The 16,644-nt window shown below is 45.7% G+C and overlaps 1 protein-coding gene across 3 annotated transcripts in view; it reads right to left on the bottom strand.

Annotated features, from left to right (window-relative positions):
- Positions 1 to 16,644, bottom strand: part of FCHO2 (FCH domain only 2) — a 153,489-nt gene that overhangs the window by 120,663 nt on the left and 16,182 nt on the right. For all 3 annotated transcript variants that reach the window (XM_019517671.1, XM_019517669.1, XM_019517670.1), the window contains exons 6-7: positions 8,792 to 8,890; positions 157 to 253 (exon numbers count right to left, since the gene is read on the bottom strand). In XM_019517671.1, the coding sequence (XP_019373216.1) occupies positions 157 to 253; positions 8,792 to 8,890 (196 nt within the window). The remainder of the gene's footprint in view (positions 1 to 156; positions 254 to 8,791; positions 8,891 to 16,644) is intronic.

Genomic DNA, 16,644 nt, shown 5'->3' with positions numbered 1-16,644 from the left:
AATACATGTACTGAAGTAAGTTGCCATATTTCTAGAAAGTCACTGCAGGGAAAGAAACACACAATGCTGTACACTATACAAATTATCTATACTAGAAATGCAAGCTTAGCAAACATTCTGAAATTTTCAATTCTTCTTGCATTTTTAATCTCTTACCAGGTCTCTCTTTGCCAGTGCCTTTTAACTCAGCAAATTTTTGTATCAAGCTCTCAACTGTAATATTTGCCATGTTATTAATAAATTCTTCATGAACCTGTAAGAAAACAAATTAAAGTAAAGGTAATAAACAACACCTGAAAAGAATCTAATTAACCAAACAATTTAAGCTAACATTTAAAGGCCGTCTTCCAGTATACATTACTGAAAAGTTGAAGGCACTGCCAGATAGCTTATCAAGGAAATTTCTCTATTTCTTTAACAATATGCAAGTGTATGCACTAAGCAGGATGCAAAGGGAGACACAGTATGCATAAAGTGAGTATTAGTGATAGTGGATTTAGGAATCTTTGCCTTTTCTTCTTTCTAGCTATTGTTGTGTTTAATCTCTTACCCAGCAGCATGACAGCAGGTCTTATTCAAAAAGTGAGATGACAAGACATATCCAGCAAAATAATAAGTATGAATACATAATCTTGTACCATAACAACTCTATTTGGCTCAAAGCAGTACTGTCATAATACCTCAAAAAGTCAACAAGGAAACATAAATTGCTCATAATATTTTTGAGTGAACAGTAACTCGTGTTTTAGATAGATATTCACATACTGCTGTACAAAAAAAGACAGTAAACATTGATGCATTTATAAGTTATATGCTCCCATATCTGTGCACATGGTGAGGGCAGGCTGCTGCTGCTGGCTGGGGCCAGGCTCTTCCTGGCAGGGGGGCTGGGCCCGGCTGCACTTGGGGCAGGCAGTGGCGGTGTAGGGATGGGGACTATAGGGTGGGCTGCAGCCACCCCAAAATTCCCCATAGCCCCCATTGCAGACCCACCACCGCTCACCCCAAGTGCAATTTGGTCTAGCCCCCTGCTGGGAAGAGCCCAGTGCTGCCCCTGGCCCCAGCCCGCTTTCGCCGCATGCATAGATCTGGGGGGGTGCACGTATACCCCCCCATGGCTCCCCTGGGGTGCATGCAGCAGTGGGAACAGCTCTCTCCCCATGCCCCACAGACAAACCATGGCTCTGTCCTGCACCATGCCTCGGTTGGGCAGTGCCTGCCCCACCCCCACACCCCTTTCCTCCCCCATTCCCTCACAACAGACTTACCAGCTGGACACAACTCTCCACGCAGTCAGGCTGCGCTTCTGGCTACCTGCATGCTGCACTACAGCTGCGCATGCATGTGGCATTTATCAGTGACATTATTGGCTACATCAGCGAAAAAAGGCTGATTGCTGGTAATGTCAATTTTTCTTTTATTGGTGCTGATACAATATGGACCGATGTATTGGTGTGCCTCTACTAGTAACATTTTGGGCCCAAGCTTCCATTGGTACAGTAGTTCTGACACCTAGCACAATCTCTGGTTACAGCCTATTATAAGCAAGACGAAATAACAGAATAATGGTGTAGCACAGGGGCGGGCAATTATTTCAGGCAGAGGGCTGCCTACACAGTTTTGGCAAGCCATCGAGGGCGACATGGGTAGCCCCACCCCTTGATAGATGCCCCGTCCCCCTGGTCACCATCTTGGGACCAGAAGTTCTGCCCCTAACCCCTGACCTTTGCTACTAGAAGTCCCTCCTGTTGCCCCCCCGGAAGTACTCCTTTCAGCAAGGGATTTTGCCATCTCGGAACCAGAAAAACAACAAATTATATTCTAAAAATCAAACGTGTACTACAACATTAATTAATTTCATTAAAAAAAATATTTCGGTCCTGATTTACATGCGCATGTGCAGTGCACATAGGAGGTAATAGTATCATAGCTTAAAATGAAATCTTACTCTTGTGGCACCAGTGGGTTCCAGCTCCAGTGCTAGGGATGGCAGGAGCAGCTGGGACATGGTGCTGGAGTGGCGAGCAGAGGAACAGGGACGAGACAGGGCAGCAGCGGCAGATGCAGAGAAGTGGCAGCGAACAGGAGCATGGGGCTGCACTGGTGCCTTGGGGCCAGGAGTAGCAGAAGCGCAGCGCCCAGGCCTGGAGGAGCACTAGCAGGGCCTCTGTCTTGTGCAGAGGGGGGAGGCTGTAGGCAAACCCTCCCACCTTGACCCAAGCCCAGCTCCCCCTGGTGCAGTGCAGGCCAGCTCCACAGACCCCTTGGAGCCTGGCCCCGCGCTCCTGCCACCCCACTCTGGGCCCTGCTGGTGCTGGCCCTAGTGCACCAGCTTGGGCCCTGCATTCCCACCCGGCTGTTGCTGCACTCCACACGCCTGCTCGCTACCCCTTCCCCCTGCCAGCCACAGCCATTCCCCCACTCCCCCCTGCTTGCCTGTCAGCACCAGATGGGTTCCAGCTCCAGTGCTGGGAACGCGGGATCTGGCCCTGCCAGCCGGAAGGACTGGGGTGATTGTCCCTGATCCTCCTCCACTTCTCCTTATCTGTATTTCCCTTGGTGCAGGGAGGCACAAACAGTCCCAAGCCAGAAGCCTCTGCAGAGGCGTCTGGCTGGGGCTTGGGGCAGGGGGGACTGGAAGGGTGTGGGGGGGAAAATAAATGAATAAAATCGGGCCAGACTTGCTTCTGCAGCCTTGATCCTGCTCAAGGCTTCCCCTGGGTCCTACTGCCCCTGGCTCCTGTCATCTTTGACAGGCTGCCAGGAACAGATAAATATTAATTTTCTAAATGTTTAGGGACCCTGTGGGCCAGACAGAATGGCCTGGTGGGCCAGATGCAGCCCACGGGCTATATTTTGCCTGCCCCTGGTGTAGCAGGTTTGGGAATTTGCTCACTCGCACAGTCTTTTGGGTTCATTCACCATGTTGCCCAGTATCTTTACTCTCCCAGGACAAACTCCCTCCTGGCAGGAATCCATATAAACAACTCGGTCTGTAAACCAAATGCTTACATTAGACAGGGTCTTGTCCCAGACCCGAAGAGAGTCCTCAGGCATGGTTCTGCCGCCACTTACCAGCACTCTTCCTTATCCCTCTGGTCCCTTCAGTCATGGGAAGGGTTCACTTACAGTCTTCTCTGCTGCATTCATGGTACTCAGACACAGTCCCTCCTGGCATGGTCCACGGGCTCCTCTATGAATTGACCTGTCATCTGTCTCCCACCTGACATACCACTCTCACTTGCAGCTCTTGAACTTCCAGCCGGCAGCTCTATCCGTCTCCCTGACTGACCCTGGCTCTGTTTCCTGGGAGCCCTTTTACCTGCCTGGCTGTCAGCTAATTACCCCCTGCAGCTGGCCTAGTCCTCCTAGCTAGCCTGCAATCAGTCTCTTACCAGCTGCAGCCCCTGAAAGCATACAGGCCATTACCAGCACCCTGAAAACACACAGCCTGTTACATATCCTCCATCACAAGAAGGGATCCCTCTTCTAAGTCTCTACCCCCACTCAGGCACTAGGTAGGACCCTCCTGTTCCATCCACACCCAAGTCACCTTAAGGACTTATTCCATGGGTTCCAACTGCCTCTGTACCCACACCCATACCTCACCGATCATACTCCTAAATGTTTTCTCCTGATCTTTCTCTCTCTCTTTGGTTAGGCACAAACTTAGGGAACTACAGGGACACGGCTCCCTTGTGCTCCCTTGCCCAGGGCAAAGCTGTCCTATCTCCAAATATTATTCTGGGTCTGGGGCCCCTGGCCCTGATTTTGCCTCTTCTGGGCTTTGGCCCAAGCTTCAAAGGCTACTGGGCCACAGCTCCCCTGGCATATCCATGACTGGGCTGAAGTGGTGCTCTCTCTGAATCTCACTCTGGATTTCAGTCCCCTGGGCCCGATTTCTCCCTTTTGGCATTCCTGGCTTTGGCCTGAGCTTCAACGGCTACTGGGCCACAGCTCCCCTGTGTTTTCTTATCCAGGGCAAAGCTGTTTTTCCTCAACCTCCAATTCTGTCCTAGACCCTCCAGGTCCCTGTGGGCACTGAACAACCTTCTTGATTTGCCTTAGTACCTCTTATGCACTGGACCCTCCTGCCCCTTCCTCCCACCAGCACCAGATCTTCTCGTGATGCATCCTATTGCCTCCTGGGCACCAGATCCTCCTGGTTCCCCCCCAAGTATGGGGCCTTCTCTTGATGTGACCCCTGAGGCACCATCAGATCACCCCACTGGGTGCTATGGAATTGCCCCTCCCAGGCCCTCTCTCAACATGCCCCCCAAGGCGCTATGCATCCTCCATCACCCCTAGAGTTCTGTTCAAACCACCAACTGTTGTAGAGTTTACATCCTCATATAATATCTACCTTATCAGACATCAACAAAACATAAGCCCACTGGCTAGCTTAATATCCCATAACCAGAATGTAAGCCCAGAGTACCGCGTACTCCCGTCTGACCCAGAACCACTCAGACCTCTGACAGTCACTCTCTGCAGGCCCCTGGGCAGAGCTCCTCTTCCTGCTCCCTGCAGGTCTAGACTGCCTGCTCTGGATCAGGCCTCAGTTCACATGTTTTGCCAGCAACTCCCCTTCCAGTCGAGCGGCTCCTCCCAACCCACCCATCAGGGTTTCCAATATTCACTCAACACTTCTGATCCCTGGCTGCCTACTCCATGTAGCCAGCCCATGATGGGCAGTGTTTCTACCACCTGAGGATCTCCTCCCTTCTACTTATTTCTGGGAGAGCCTCTCACCCATGCCCATTACACCAAAACACAGTCTTTTCAGTCTCCCCATCAGATTACCCACAATCTTGGGTCACTCCTTCCAGGGAGGATTAGGGCCAATCCTCTACCGGGTCCGTATTTCACTTCAAAGTTCCCCAAGTTCCAGGGTGACTATATCCACACAAGTCTCCACTCATCAGCCGCTACAGGGGACTGTTTCTTTACCCGTTCTTACCCTCATGGGACAGCCACATAGCAAATGTCCATTTAATAGGGCTACCACCTGAAAGGCTTCCCGGGAGTGTTCCGACCTCACAGTCCCCATGCCTCGGCTGACCCCTTATTGTTTCTCCACACCTTGGCATCTCTCACAGTTCCTGCCTGCTGGAACACTTGTTTCAGTCTTTTACATCTTACACTGAAACAAAGGTTATTTACAAATAACCCATCACTATTCACCCTCTGGTTTGGCTTATCCTGGGGTTGGATCTTCAGAATCCTATTCATGCCTGTTACTGGTGCTGTTGCCATTTTCCTTTCTGGCTGCAGCTCCTCTCTGGGGAACCTCTGAGGTGGGTCATTCCCAGAGCTCACCTCCCTCTCAACTGCAGCCAGGGCCGCCTCTGTCCACACCTCTGCCCTACTGGAGTTGGATTGTCCACTTTCTGGTAGGTCCCCGTTTTCTTTCATTCCAAGTCCTTGCTAGTAGACACAGGCATAGACTCTCTCTGTGCTTGGGTAGGGGCCTTATACCTTTGCTAGGCCTCTTGAGGTTTATTCCTCATCCCTCAAACCCACACTTCCTCCAAGAGGTGTCCTAGCAGGTTCCCTCTTCTTAGCAAAGATGGACTTTGCCTTCACCACCACCACCGGGCTCTGCTGCCGCTCCACGTCTGTCCACACACCACCCCCACCCTGTGCTCTGTGTCCAGCCGTCGGAGGTATGCTTATTAAAAAAGGTTGAAAACCCTTGGCTTACGTTATACAAGGTTTTGTCCCAGATCCAAAGAGTCCTCAGATGTGGCTCTACTGCCACTTGCCCGCTCTCTCCCTTATCCGTTTGGTTCCTTCAGCCAGAGGAAGGGCTCACTTACAGTCCTTCTGCTGCACTTGTGGGAGAGAGACACTCTTAACGTGGTCCCCAGGCTCTTCCGTGAGCTGATCCACTGTCTCTCTCCCACTCCACTCTCACTTGTAGCTATCTAACTTCCAGCCTGCAGCCGTCTTCCTGACTGATCCTGGGTCTGTTCCCCAGGGAGCCCTTTTAGCTGCCAGCTCCCTGCAGCTAGCCTAGTCCTTGTAGCTAGCCTGCAAACAGTCTCTTACCAGCTGCAGCTGGCTACAGCCTCTGAAAACAGGCAGCCAGTTACAGATGGTCCTTTGGCAGATCTGTGAAAGGATAATTTGCTACTGATCACTGCTTGCCTGCCTGGAAATCTAGACTGTTTCTGACCTGCAAGAAGTGAAAAGCCATGAGTGTCATCTCATTCTTATGGTATTGCATCCAGGATTTGATGGATTCCAGACAGTGAACTGATGAACGGACAATCTCTCGTTAATATTGTATATGGCCACTGTATTGACTAAGATTTGCACTGCAAATTTTGGAGGCACCAGGATATTCTAAGAACAGTATTTCTGTCCGAGTCTTTGTTAGTGATACTTTTTTGTAGTTCGCTAAGAGGCCCAGCTGGATGAATAGGGGATAGAACATTTTCTAGGATCTGTGCTTTCTCTCACTTATTCAACTGGACAAACTGGAATAGATAGGAATGTTCTGCCTTATCGTATGCACCACCACTAAGCATTTTCTGAGGACCCTTGATGTTGTAGTGACTCTTTTTAATAATAAGATTTAAGGCTCGTGAAGAGGAATGGAGCAAGTGTCTGAAATGAACAGGATAATGGTTGGATGCATAGGAATCCATCGCCCATTTGTCCCAGATTACACTGGACCACACCCACTCAAACGAGATAAAGTGTTTTTCAAAGATGGCTACTAGCTCCACACCAGATCCGACATCTCTCTCAATATTCTCATCAAATCTTACTTCCTTATTTACAGGGCAATATAGCAACAGAGGATGCAGATGGGCACCACCAGAATTTTGGCTGGTACTTTGGCTGTCTCTGCCCTAAGAAATATGACCCACCACTGGGGTTAGTATTTGTAAGCTTTTCCAGAGAGGGCTGGCATATAAATTCCAGACACGAATGTTACGCATGTCAGATGTATCAACATCTATGGATAATGCTTTTCTGGCTTTTTTTAATGGCCTGAATTCTATTTAAACATCAGACAAAATATTTTATTATTATTTGATTTGTGGTAATTTCCAAATGCCCTATATTGAATGTAATTCAATGGGGCTTCACACACATCCTACAGAAACATTCTCTACTGCAAGGCCTATGGACCGTTTTGTTCTATTTTTACCTTACCACTACCCCTCTAGCTTAAAATGGTGGCCTGCAAAGTACTAAAGGGGAGAGAGTACCAGAAGTTTCACAATAATAACAACAACAAAAACCAATACAGGAACATTAAGATTGCGAAGTCAAGCACTCTAATTAGCAAAGATAAGAATGAATTTCCCTATGCAACCCTGAAATTTGGCTCATTTAGACATTATAATACAGCATTTAATTACATAATCACATATTATTTTTTCTCCACAAAACTCCTGTCCCTGTTAGTATGCAAGACAGATGATGTTCACTGAGAGAACACTTTTGCAGTATTTCTTGATATCCTCCACTTTCAAAATGTGGGTTACAGCATCACAAATAAATGCCACACTGAATACAAAAAGATCAGTTTCTTTGTGAATGGCTGACAGTATTCTAATCACAGATGAGGAAACCTTAACTCTCATCAATTGTAAAGATGTTTGGGATTATAATAGTGAGCAGAGCATACAACAAATGAAAAAATACAAATGACTGCAAACACTACATCTTGGATATCAATAATTATAGGGATAAAGTGAAAAATATTGAGAGCCGCAATACTGTATTTATTCAAATACAAAATGAGGTTTTTCCCCCAACCGGTCTGGGGAAAAAAAGCCATTTGTCTTATAATCGCATAGAAGGAAATCTTACTAACTACAATGTCTATCATTAAACTGCTGCCAGAAGCAGCATGTGCTGAGCAATCTCAACTCATGTACATCTACTCCTGAATTTTCCTGATCAATCCATTCCTTTCATTAGAGTTTCCAGTACAAGAGTGTAGCTACTCATCATATGTATACTTACTTTAGTATTCACATTTAAATGTAAGTATATAAGGAGTCTAATTCAAAGTATATATAATACATGTAATAATAAATATGTGAAAATAGTGGCACAAAGCTAGGAGAGATCTAAATATTGGTATAAACTACATTCTAGCCCACGAGGCTACAGTAGAGAAAATGCACAGAAGGTTATATAATGACAGAAAAGGATTTATCAGCCACACATATACCTTATTATAGTACTATTTGTTTTTCTTCCCACTTTTCTTCCTGTTTGTCTTTCTTACCTCTTGCATCACCCCACAAAAAAGCTAATTTTACACTTGTTTGCTGGTATATAGAGCTTCCCAATGCCACTCATTACTCTTGAATTCAATCCCATAGGTTTAATGTGTAATCAGTCAATAAAGCCACAATCATTTGCAAAACACATCAATACAACATTACAACTGAGATTTTATATGCTGAAAAGACAGAAAATTCAAAGTCCCTAAGCTAAGTAGTTCTTCCATTTTATGGCATTCATGTTTGTAAAACTTTATTGCTGTAGATTATATAAAGGCAAAAGAATGATATATTATAGTAGTTGTGACAACTATGCATTTGACTTTCCTAGCTTTTATTAACAAAATGTGAATTGTTATATATTTTTTTTGGGCTCATCTTTTTTTTTTTAATACTAACTGTGATCATTTCATGTTAGTATCACAGACCAGACCATGCCATTGCTGCAAAGGCAGTAAACAACATTACTTCTGATAACTTAAATATAAATTATAGTTCATAGTTGGATTAATACGACGATCAATATAAAATAAACTCACCTGCCCTATTTGTAAGTGAATTTCTTTCATAGTGTTTGACAATGATTCTATAATCTCTTTCATGTGAAGGAGATGCGCCTCTTCAATGTCTTGAAATTTCTGCATAGCAAATATAAGCAATTAGAAGTGTGATGAATACAGCTAGCTTCAAGCTAGTTATGGAATTACTGCATTTTAAAACTGAATTGGACATCAAGCAAGAAAAACTCAAACACATTAAGAAGGAAGGTGCTAGTCTAGTTTTTTTTGCCTATACAAAGATATCAAGGTAGTTATTTACAATGATATTCTATCCTAATCGCGTAACTGTCATAATTAAAAACATAATAATATATTATGCTTGAAGATAACAAATATTAAGTAATTAACATAGTGCTAAAATCCCAGTATTTTAATGGCTCTCTTTAGAGTGCAGTTCTGAAAGGCTCAGGTCTTTAGGGCTCTATACAACATGACATTTGGTTTATAAACACAATTACTCTACCCATGTTTGAAAAAAAATGCCATTCAACTAAGGGGTTGTTTACTTTACTTGATCTTTACAAGGCACTACACTCTTAGATCTAATTCTGAGTTATTCTTTTCCACCTGGGCTGTTTCAGCATCACTCATCTATGTCCCCTTCACTCAGTCACTTGGCCTATCCAAGACTTCCAATTGACCAGAGGTTTACTTTCTCCTCTGTTCCCTCTTTCTTCCATCAATGTGGTCATTGATTCTCCATGCTTTACTCTCTTCCACCTACGATTATTTTGTCTCTTTTCCTATGACAAGTTAACCCTGCCAATTCCCATCCTTGGCTCATTCCTAGCCATTGCTTCCTGAACTCTTGCTCTTGTGTTGTGGAGTACCTCTAGCAGAAATACTGTGACTAGGCTGATTTGCCCTATGCATTTACTTTTCTTTAAATTCTGCCATCTTCCTAACAAAATAATTAGCTATATAGCCTGCTAAATCCCCATTGCAATATCTCAACTGTATTTTCACCATCTTTGACTACTTCTCAAATGCTTGCCTTTTCCTATCTTGACTTCTCGCTGGAATTTCTTTCTTCCAATTCCATCTTGGAAGATCTTCAATCCAGCTTCTACCTTTTAAACACCACTGAAATAACTCTTGAAAAAGTCTCTGATGTTCTTAGCCCAGGGGTGGGCAATTATTTTGGATGGAGGGATGCTTATGGAGTTTTGGTAAGCTGTCAAGCACCGCATGGGTAGCCCCAGCCCTTGACAGGTGCCCCGCCCCCTGGTCACCATGCATACTGTGGAGGGCATGAGGAGATGGGTATAAGGTTTGTGGGGGGCTGTGGGGGGTGGTTGTGGGGCTGGATAAGTGTGTGGGATGTGGGTGTGGTCATTACACACATGCTGTGCGCTTTGCTCACTACACACACACACAGAGAGTGCACTTTGCTCACTACACGCACGCGTGCACACACACACACACTGTGCTTTGCTCACTACACACACGCGCACACACACACACTGTGCTTTGCTCACCACACGCACACACACAGTGCTTTGCTCACCGCGCGCGCACACACACACACACACTCACACAATCTCTCTCTCTTCTTTCTCTCCCCGTCCTTCCCTCATTGCTCTCTGTCTCTGTCTCCCCCTCCCTCATGGTACGGATACACACACACAACCCCTCCTATCTCTCCTGACTCCATGGTACCAGTGTGCCCCTGCTCCCAGGGGTCCAGTGATGCAGCTGGGGCCACGTGGTGCTGGAGAAGCCATGTGCAGGGAGAGCTCCAGCAGGTAGAGACTTCCAGGTGGGGGTGGGGGAAACAGGCCAGCCCAGCCCCGCCTTTCTCCTGACTCCTGCCAGCTTTCCCTGGATCCTAGTATCCCAAGCTCCTGTCAGCTTTGACAGGGAACCTGGAGCAGATAAATATTAATCTTCTAGACTTTGTAGGTGCTCCATGGGCTGCACAGAATGGCCTGGCAGGCTGCATTCAGCCTGTGGGCTGTATTTTGCCTGCCCCTGTCTTAGCCAAAGCCAAAACAAGTACTTCATCCTTATCCTCATCCTCTGACCTGTCAGCTGCCTTCAACACTCAAAATGATTTTCACAAAACTTCCTTCTCCTTGGTTTCTGTGACTGCCCTGTCCTGGCCCATCCTCCCTCTGCTTCTTTAAACCAGTCCTACTGAATAGTCTCTCAATCACCTTTAACTTGATGTGGGGATCCCAGAGAGGTGCGTCTCCGGGTTCTCCTCTCTTTTTCATCTATAACATATCACTTTAGGTAAGGAACAAGCACTATAAGAAGTTTCAAAGTGTAATAAAAAGACAACAAACAGATGATGCACAGCATTACAGCACTAGAAATCAGCCTATATTGTATAAAAAACCCCAGATGAAACTGAAAGAACTCCAAAGCACTCTGAAGTAGATTGCTTCTGGTTTCATTTGACCTCCTGATCAAAGTGGAGAAGAAAACTGGTCAGCCCAAGAGGTGGCAACTGGGGAAGCCTTCTCATTCTTCCTGAGAAAATAGGGCAATTGGACAGTTACCTCAAGTGTCTGTACATGAATGCACAGAGCCTGGGAAACATGCAAGAAGAACTGGAAGTCCCTGCACAGTCACAGAACTATAAAGTGAGTGTAATAACAGAGACATGGGATAACTCGCATGACTAGAGAACTGTCATGGATGGGATAAGCTGTTCAGGAAGGACAGGCAGCAGAGAAAAGGAGTTGCACTTTATGTAAAAGAGCTGTATGATTGCTCAGAGCTCTAGTATGAAACTGGAGATAGGCCTGTTGAAAGTCTTGGGGTTAGAGTTAGAAGGAGAAGCAACAAGGGTGATATTGTAGTGGGTGTGTGCTACAGATCACCAGACCAGGAGGTGGAGGTGGATGAGACTTTCTTCAAACAGCTAACAGAAGTTTCCTGATAACAGGTGCTGGTTCTCATGGGGGACTTCAATCACCCTGACATCTGTTGGGAGGGTAATACAGCAGTGTGCAGGTGGTTCAGGAAGTTTTGGAGAGTGGTGAGGACAACTTCCAGGTGTAAGTGTTGGAGCAGCCAACTAGGGGCCGTGCTCTTCTTGACCTGATACTCGCAAAGAGGGAAGAATTGTTGGGGAATGTACTAGCAGATGGCAACTTAGGCAGTAGCGACTATGAGATGACTTAGTTCAGGATTCTGAGGAAAGAAAGGAAGGCAAGCAGCAAAGTAAGGACCCTGGACTTCAGAAAAACTGGCATGAACTCACTTAGGGAAATGATGGGCAGGAACTCCTGGGAGGCAAGACTGAGAGGGAAAGGAGTCCAGGAGAGCTGACTGTATTTTAAAAGACATCTTACCGAGAGCACAGGAACAAACCATTCCAACGCACAGGAAGACTAGCAAATATGGCAGAAGACCAGCCTGGGCTTAGCAGGGAACTCTTCAGTGAGCTAACACACAAAAAGGAAGCTTACAAGATGTGGAAACTTGGACAAAACTCAGGAGGCGTGTAAAATCATACTTCAGGCATGCAGAGATGAAATCAGGAAGCCTAAAGTGCAATTTGAGTTGTAGCTAGCAAGGGATGTGAAGGGTAACAAGAAAGGTTTCTACAAGTATGTCAGCAACAAGAAGATCAGGGAAAGTGTGGGTCTCTTACTGAATGAGGGAGGTAACCTCGTAACAGATAATGAGAAAAAACTGAAGTACTTTTTTCACAGACAAAGTCACCTCCCAGACTACTGCAGCACCTGGCAGCACAATTCGGGGAGGAGATGAGCAGCCAACAGTGGCAAAAGAACAGGTCAGGTACTATTTAGAAAGGCTGGATGTGTACAAGTCCATGGGGCCAGACGTGATGCATGCAAGGGTACAGATGGAGTTGGCTCATGCAACTGCAGCGCCACTGACCAATACCTTTGAAAACTTGTGGCAATCAGGAGAGGTTCCAGATTATTGGAAAAGGGCAAATATAGTGTCCATTTTGAAAACAAAAAGGAAGAAAGAGAATCCAGGGAGCTACAAAGTAATCAGCTTCCCCTCAGTCCCTGGGGAAAAAAAAATGGAGCAGGTCATCGAGAAATCCATTTCTAAGCACTTGGAGGGCAAGAAGATGATTAGGAACAGTCCGCATGGATTTACCAAGGGCAATTCATGCCTGATCAGCCTGATTGCCTTGTATGATAAGATGCCTGGCTCTGCAGATGCAGGGAGAGCAGCGGACATGATATACCTTGACTTTACCAAGGCTTTTGTTACCGTCTTGTACAACCATTCTCGCAAGCAAGCTAAGAAAAGGACATATGGGCTGGATGAATGGACTGTAGGGTAGATAGAAAACTGGCTGGTTCATCAGATTTGAAGGGCAGTATTCAATGGCTTTATATACAGTTGGGAACTGGTATCAAGTGGAGTGCTTGAGGGGTTTGTTCTGGGGCCGGTTTTGTTCAATATCTTCATCTATGACCTGGAAGATGGGATGGAGTATACCCTCAGCAAATCTGCAGATGACACCAAGCTGGGGGGAATAGTGGAGACACTGGACGGCAGAGCTAGGATTCACAGAGAGCTCAACAAATTGGAGAATTTGAGCAAAAGAAATCTCATAAGGTTCAATAAGGACAAATGCAAAGTCATGCACTTAAGACAGAAGAATCCCATGCAGGGGTAGAGGCTGCAGACTGACTGACTAAGCAGCAGCTCTGCAGAACCTGGGGGTTACAGTGGACAATAAGATGAATCTGTGGCAACAGTGTGCCCTTGTAGCATTGGGCTACTGGTCTGCATTAGTAGAAGTGTTGCCAGCAGATTGAGGGAAGTGATCATTTCCCTCTATTCAGTACTGGTGAGACCACATCTAAAATACTGTGTCCAGTTTTGGGCCCCCCACTACAGAAAGGATGTGTACAAGTTGGAGACAGTCCAGCAGAGGACAATAAAAATTATTAGGGGGCTTGGGCTCATGACTTCTCAAGAGAGGCTCAGGGAACTTGGCTTATTTAGTCTAGAGAAGAGAAGACAGAGAGGATTTAAAGCAGCCTTCAACTACCTGAAGGGTGGTTCCAAAGCGAATGGAGCTGGACTGTTCTAAGTGGTGACAGATGACAGAACAAGGAGCAATGGTCTCAAGTTTCAGCAAGGGAAGTTTAGGTTAGATATTAGGAAAATCTCTCTCACTAGGATTATTGTAAAGCACTGAAACAGGTTACCCAAGCAGGTGGTGGAATCTCCATCCTTAGAGGTTTTAAGACCCAGCTAGACAAAGCCTTAGCTGGGATGGTAAGTGGGGATGGTCCTACTTTGAGCAGGGGGTTGGACTAGATGACTTCCTGAGTTCCCTTCCAACTCTAACTTTCTATCATTCTACAATTCTATACAGAGTTGAAAATCCTAGGCTGCCTACACATGTGCTGGGGGAGGGGAGAGGGGAAGGGGAGAGGAGGAGAAGAGCTGGGGGGCATTTTATTTAGAGCAGGTCCCAGACAGTCATTCTAATTAAAAAGGCTCACTGCCACGTGCATTAAGCCCCTGCATGTTTCATAAAGGCCACAGGATACTTTATCTAAAGCTCATTCGATGAGGTTTAGATGAAGCGCCCCTACGGCCATTTTGAAATGTGTGGGAGCTTAATACACTGGACAGTGAGGCAAGGTTCGAACTTTCTAGTTAGAACACAGAGGAGACTCCATTAATCCAGTCTGCTCTGATACATTCTAATTAGAATGTAAAAGAGCACATCTGTAGGCACCATAATGTTGCCCAATCACCATGCATTAATGTGGCTAATTTTTCCACCACTAGTTTAACAAGTCCTGTAGAATAATAAAAGCCCTCCTCATTATGAACTCTGAAGCTGGAGAAGGGATGGGAGACAGGAATCAGTTGCATCAGTGAAACTGTACAGCCACATGCATTTGAAGCCATCAGTAACTGAGGATTACGCAAGCCTTGGCAAACAGGGATAGCACCTATAATGATCCTAACATAGTAGGAACAAAACGCACATCCACCAACATGATTCAGAACTGGTTCACAAGTAGCGGTCAGAGACTACCAGTTGCCTTATAGCTACTGATGCTGCCTTCTCCAGTCAAAGCATTCATACTGGCAGTCTGTAGCTGGGGCTGTTGTATACAGATTAACAGGAAAGTGGTTCTCCTCATCCTGTAAGGTATCCAGGTTGTAGCCATATTGGTCTAGAGGCAAAAGGAATCAGGACTCAAGGTAGAGGTGATATCTTTTATTGGACCAGCTAGATTTTTAAAAAAAACCCTGCTTTAACTGCAAGCTTTCAGGCACAAACACTCTTTTTCAGGCATAGAAGAAAAGATTGTAAAAGTTATCCTGGGTAGACATGAAACTTCATATTTCATAGAAGAAAGTGTGGTAAAATCTCCTGTTTGGAACAGTTCATTTTATATACAGATTAGGCTCAGAGAAAAGTTGGAAGAGTCTGTTTATCTCAAAGTTGTTTGGTGGTAAGCAGGACATAGTCATATTTCCTTCATAGTTTCATAGTTTCTAGGGTCGGAAGGGACCTGAGTAGATCATCTAGTCCGACCCCTTGCCATGGCAGGAAAGAGTACTGGGGTCAAACGACCCCAGCAAGGTGTACATCTAACACCTTCTGGTTATGGTGTTTCATATTTCACAGAAGAGTAAAAGGATGGAATGCTCTTCTGGGCAGGCATTTCTTAAGTGGTAAAGTGTCTTTGAGCTCTGAAAAGTCAAGCACTGCAAGTCCTACATTTGAAGCACAATCCTCACCTACCACTCCATGGCTGTTTCCCATACCTAGAACCAGCAGTCCTGCACTGAAAATGATCCCAGTTCATTGCCTAGCTAGCCTCATCATCTGTCAGGTCACTGCCATTCATTCCAGATCAGGATACACAGGTCTGTCAAGTGTTATGTAACAGCACTGTCCATCTCAGTCCCTTGATACTGTTCCTGCCAAAGCAAGATTTGCAGCTGCTTGGTGATACAACTGAGGGCCCAAGATGAAGATTATGCCCAGCAGTGACACACAGCAGTGATGCACATCATACATCAGCATAATCTAGAATGGCTGGCATGTAGCATGTCAAGTTCAAGATTGTGTGTGCCCATTCTGTTGCTTTTATAGCTTGAAAACAGTGTGGTTGCCCTCTCAGAAAATCTGCCAGGTGAATCTTGGGAATTTTTCACATCTGACCCATAGCAATTTTTGGGTATCTTCCTCCAAACGTTCCACCATGCAATATGGCAGATATCCCACCTTGAACCGGGTGGATATTGTGCTGCAAAGAACCCCAGAATAACAATCTCCTTGCTGCTGATGTAATTTCTGGCAAGCCCTGTGACCCCATTCCATGAAAAAAGTCAGAACAGGATTGAATTCTACGATTGCCCATTCATGATGAGCATGCTGAGGCGATCTTCTTTAGCACCATAAAGGCCTGGAAGATGTGCCAGACCAGTGAACTTAGCAGCAGATATATCAATGCCACAAATGAGGACCCTCCATGTTGAGAGGGAGGAACTGGTACTTCCCTGCTTGTTGATGTTAAACAGGGTGCTGATGTCTATCATCTAACTTGGACATGATAGTTTCAACTGTACCTGAAAAAAGCCTTGTATACATGTTGGAATCAGCTCAGGAATCTTTATGTGAAAATTCACCTCCTCAGGAGACCTAATGCCTCATGACTAAAAGTAATTTTTAGTGCCTTCCTCAACTGATGCAAGAGACATGCCACCACAGAAGGTGAGGAAGAAAGAGGCTGTAAAGGAATTCCTTTACAAACAATATTTGAATCTGTCTGCCATACCAAAGAATCAAGAGAACATGGATACAAGAACTGTCACCTTCTTAGGGACTGCCTTTCTAGGAGCAACTAGGTCCACAG

Source organism: Gavialis gangeticus, unplaced genomic scaffold, assembly GCF_001723915.1.
Source record: "Gavialis gangeticus isolate Ggan-Ray unplaced genomic scaffold, GavGan_comp1, whole genome shotgun sequence".
Lineage (NCBI taxonomy): Eukaryota > Metazoa > Chordata > Crocodylia > Gavialidae > Gavialis > Gavialis gangeticus.
The sequence above is the reverse complement of the archived record's forward strand: the minus strand, read 5'-3'. Positions and strand labels throughout refer to the sequence as shown.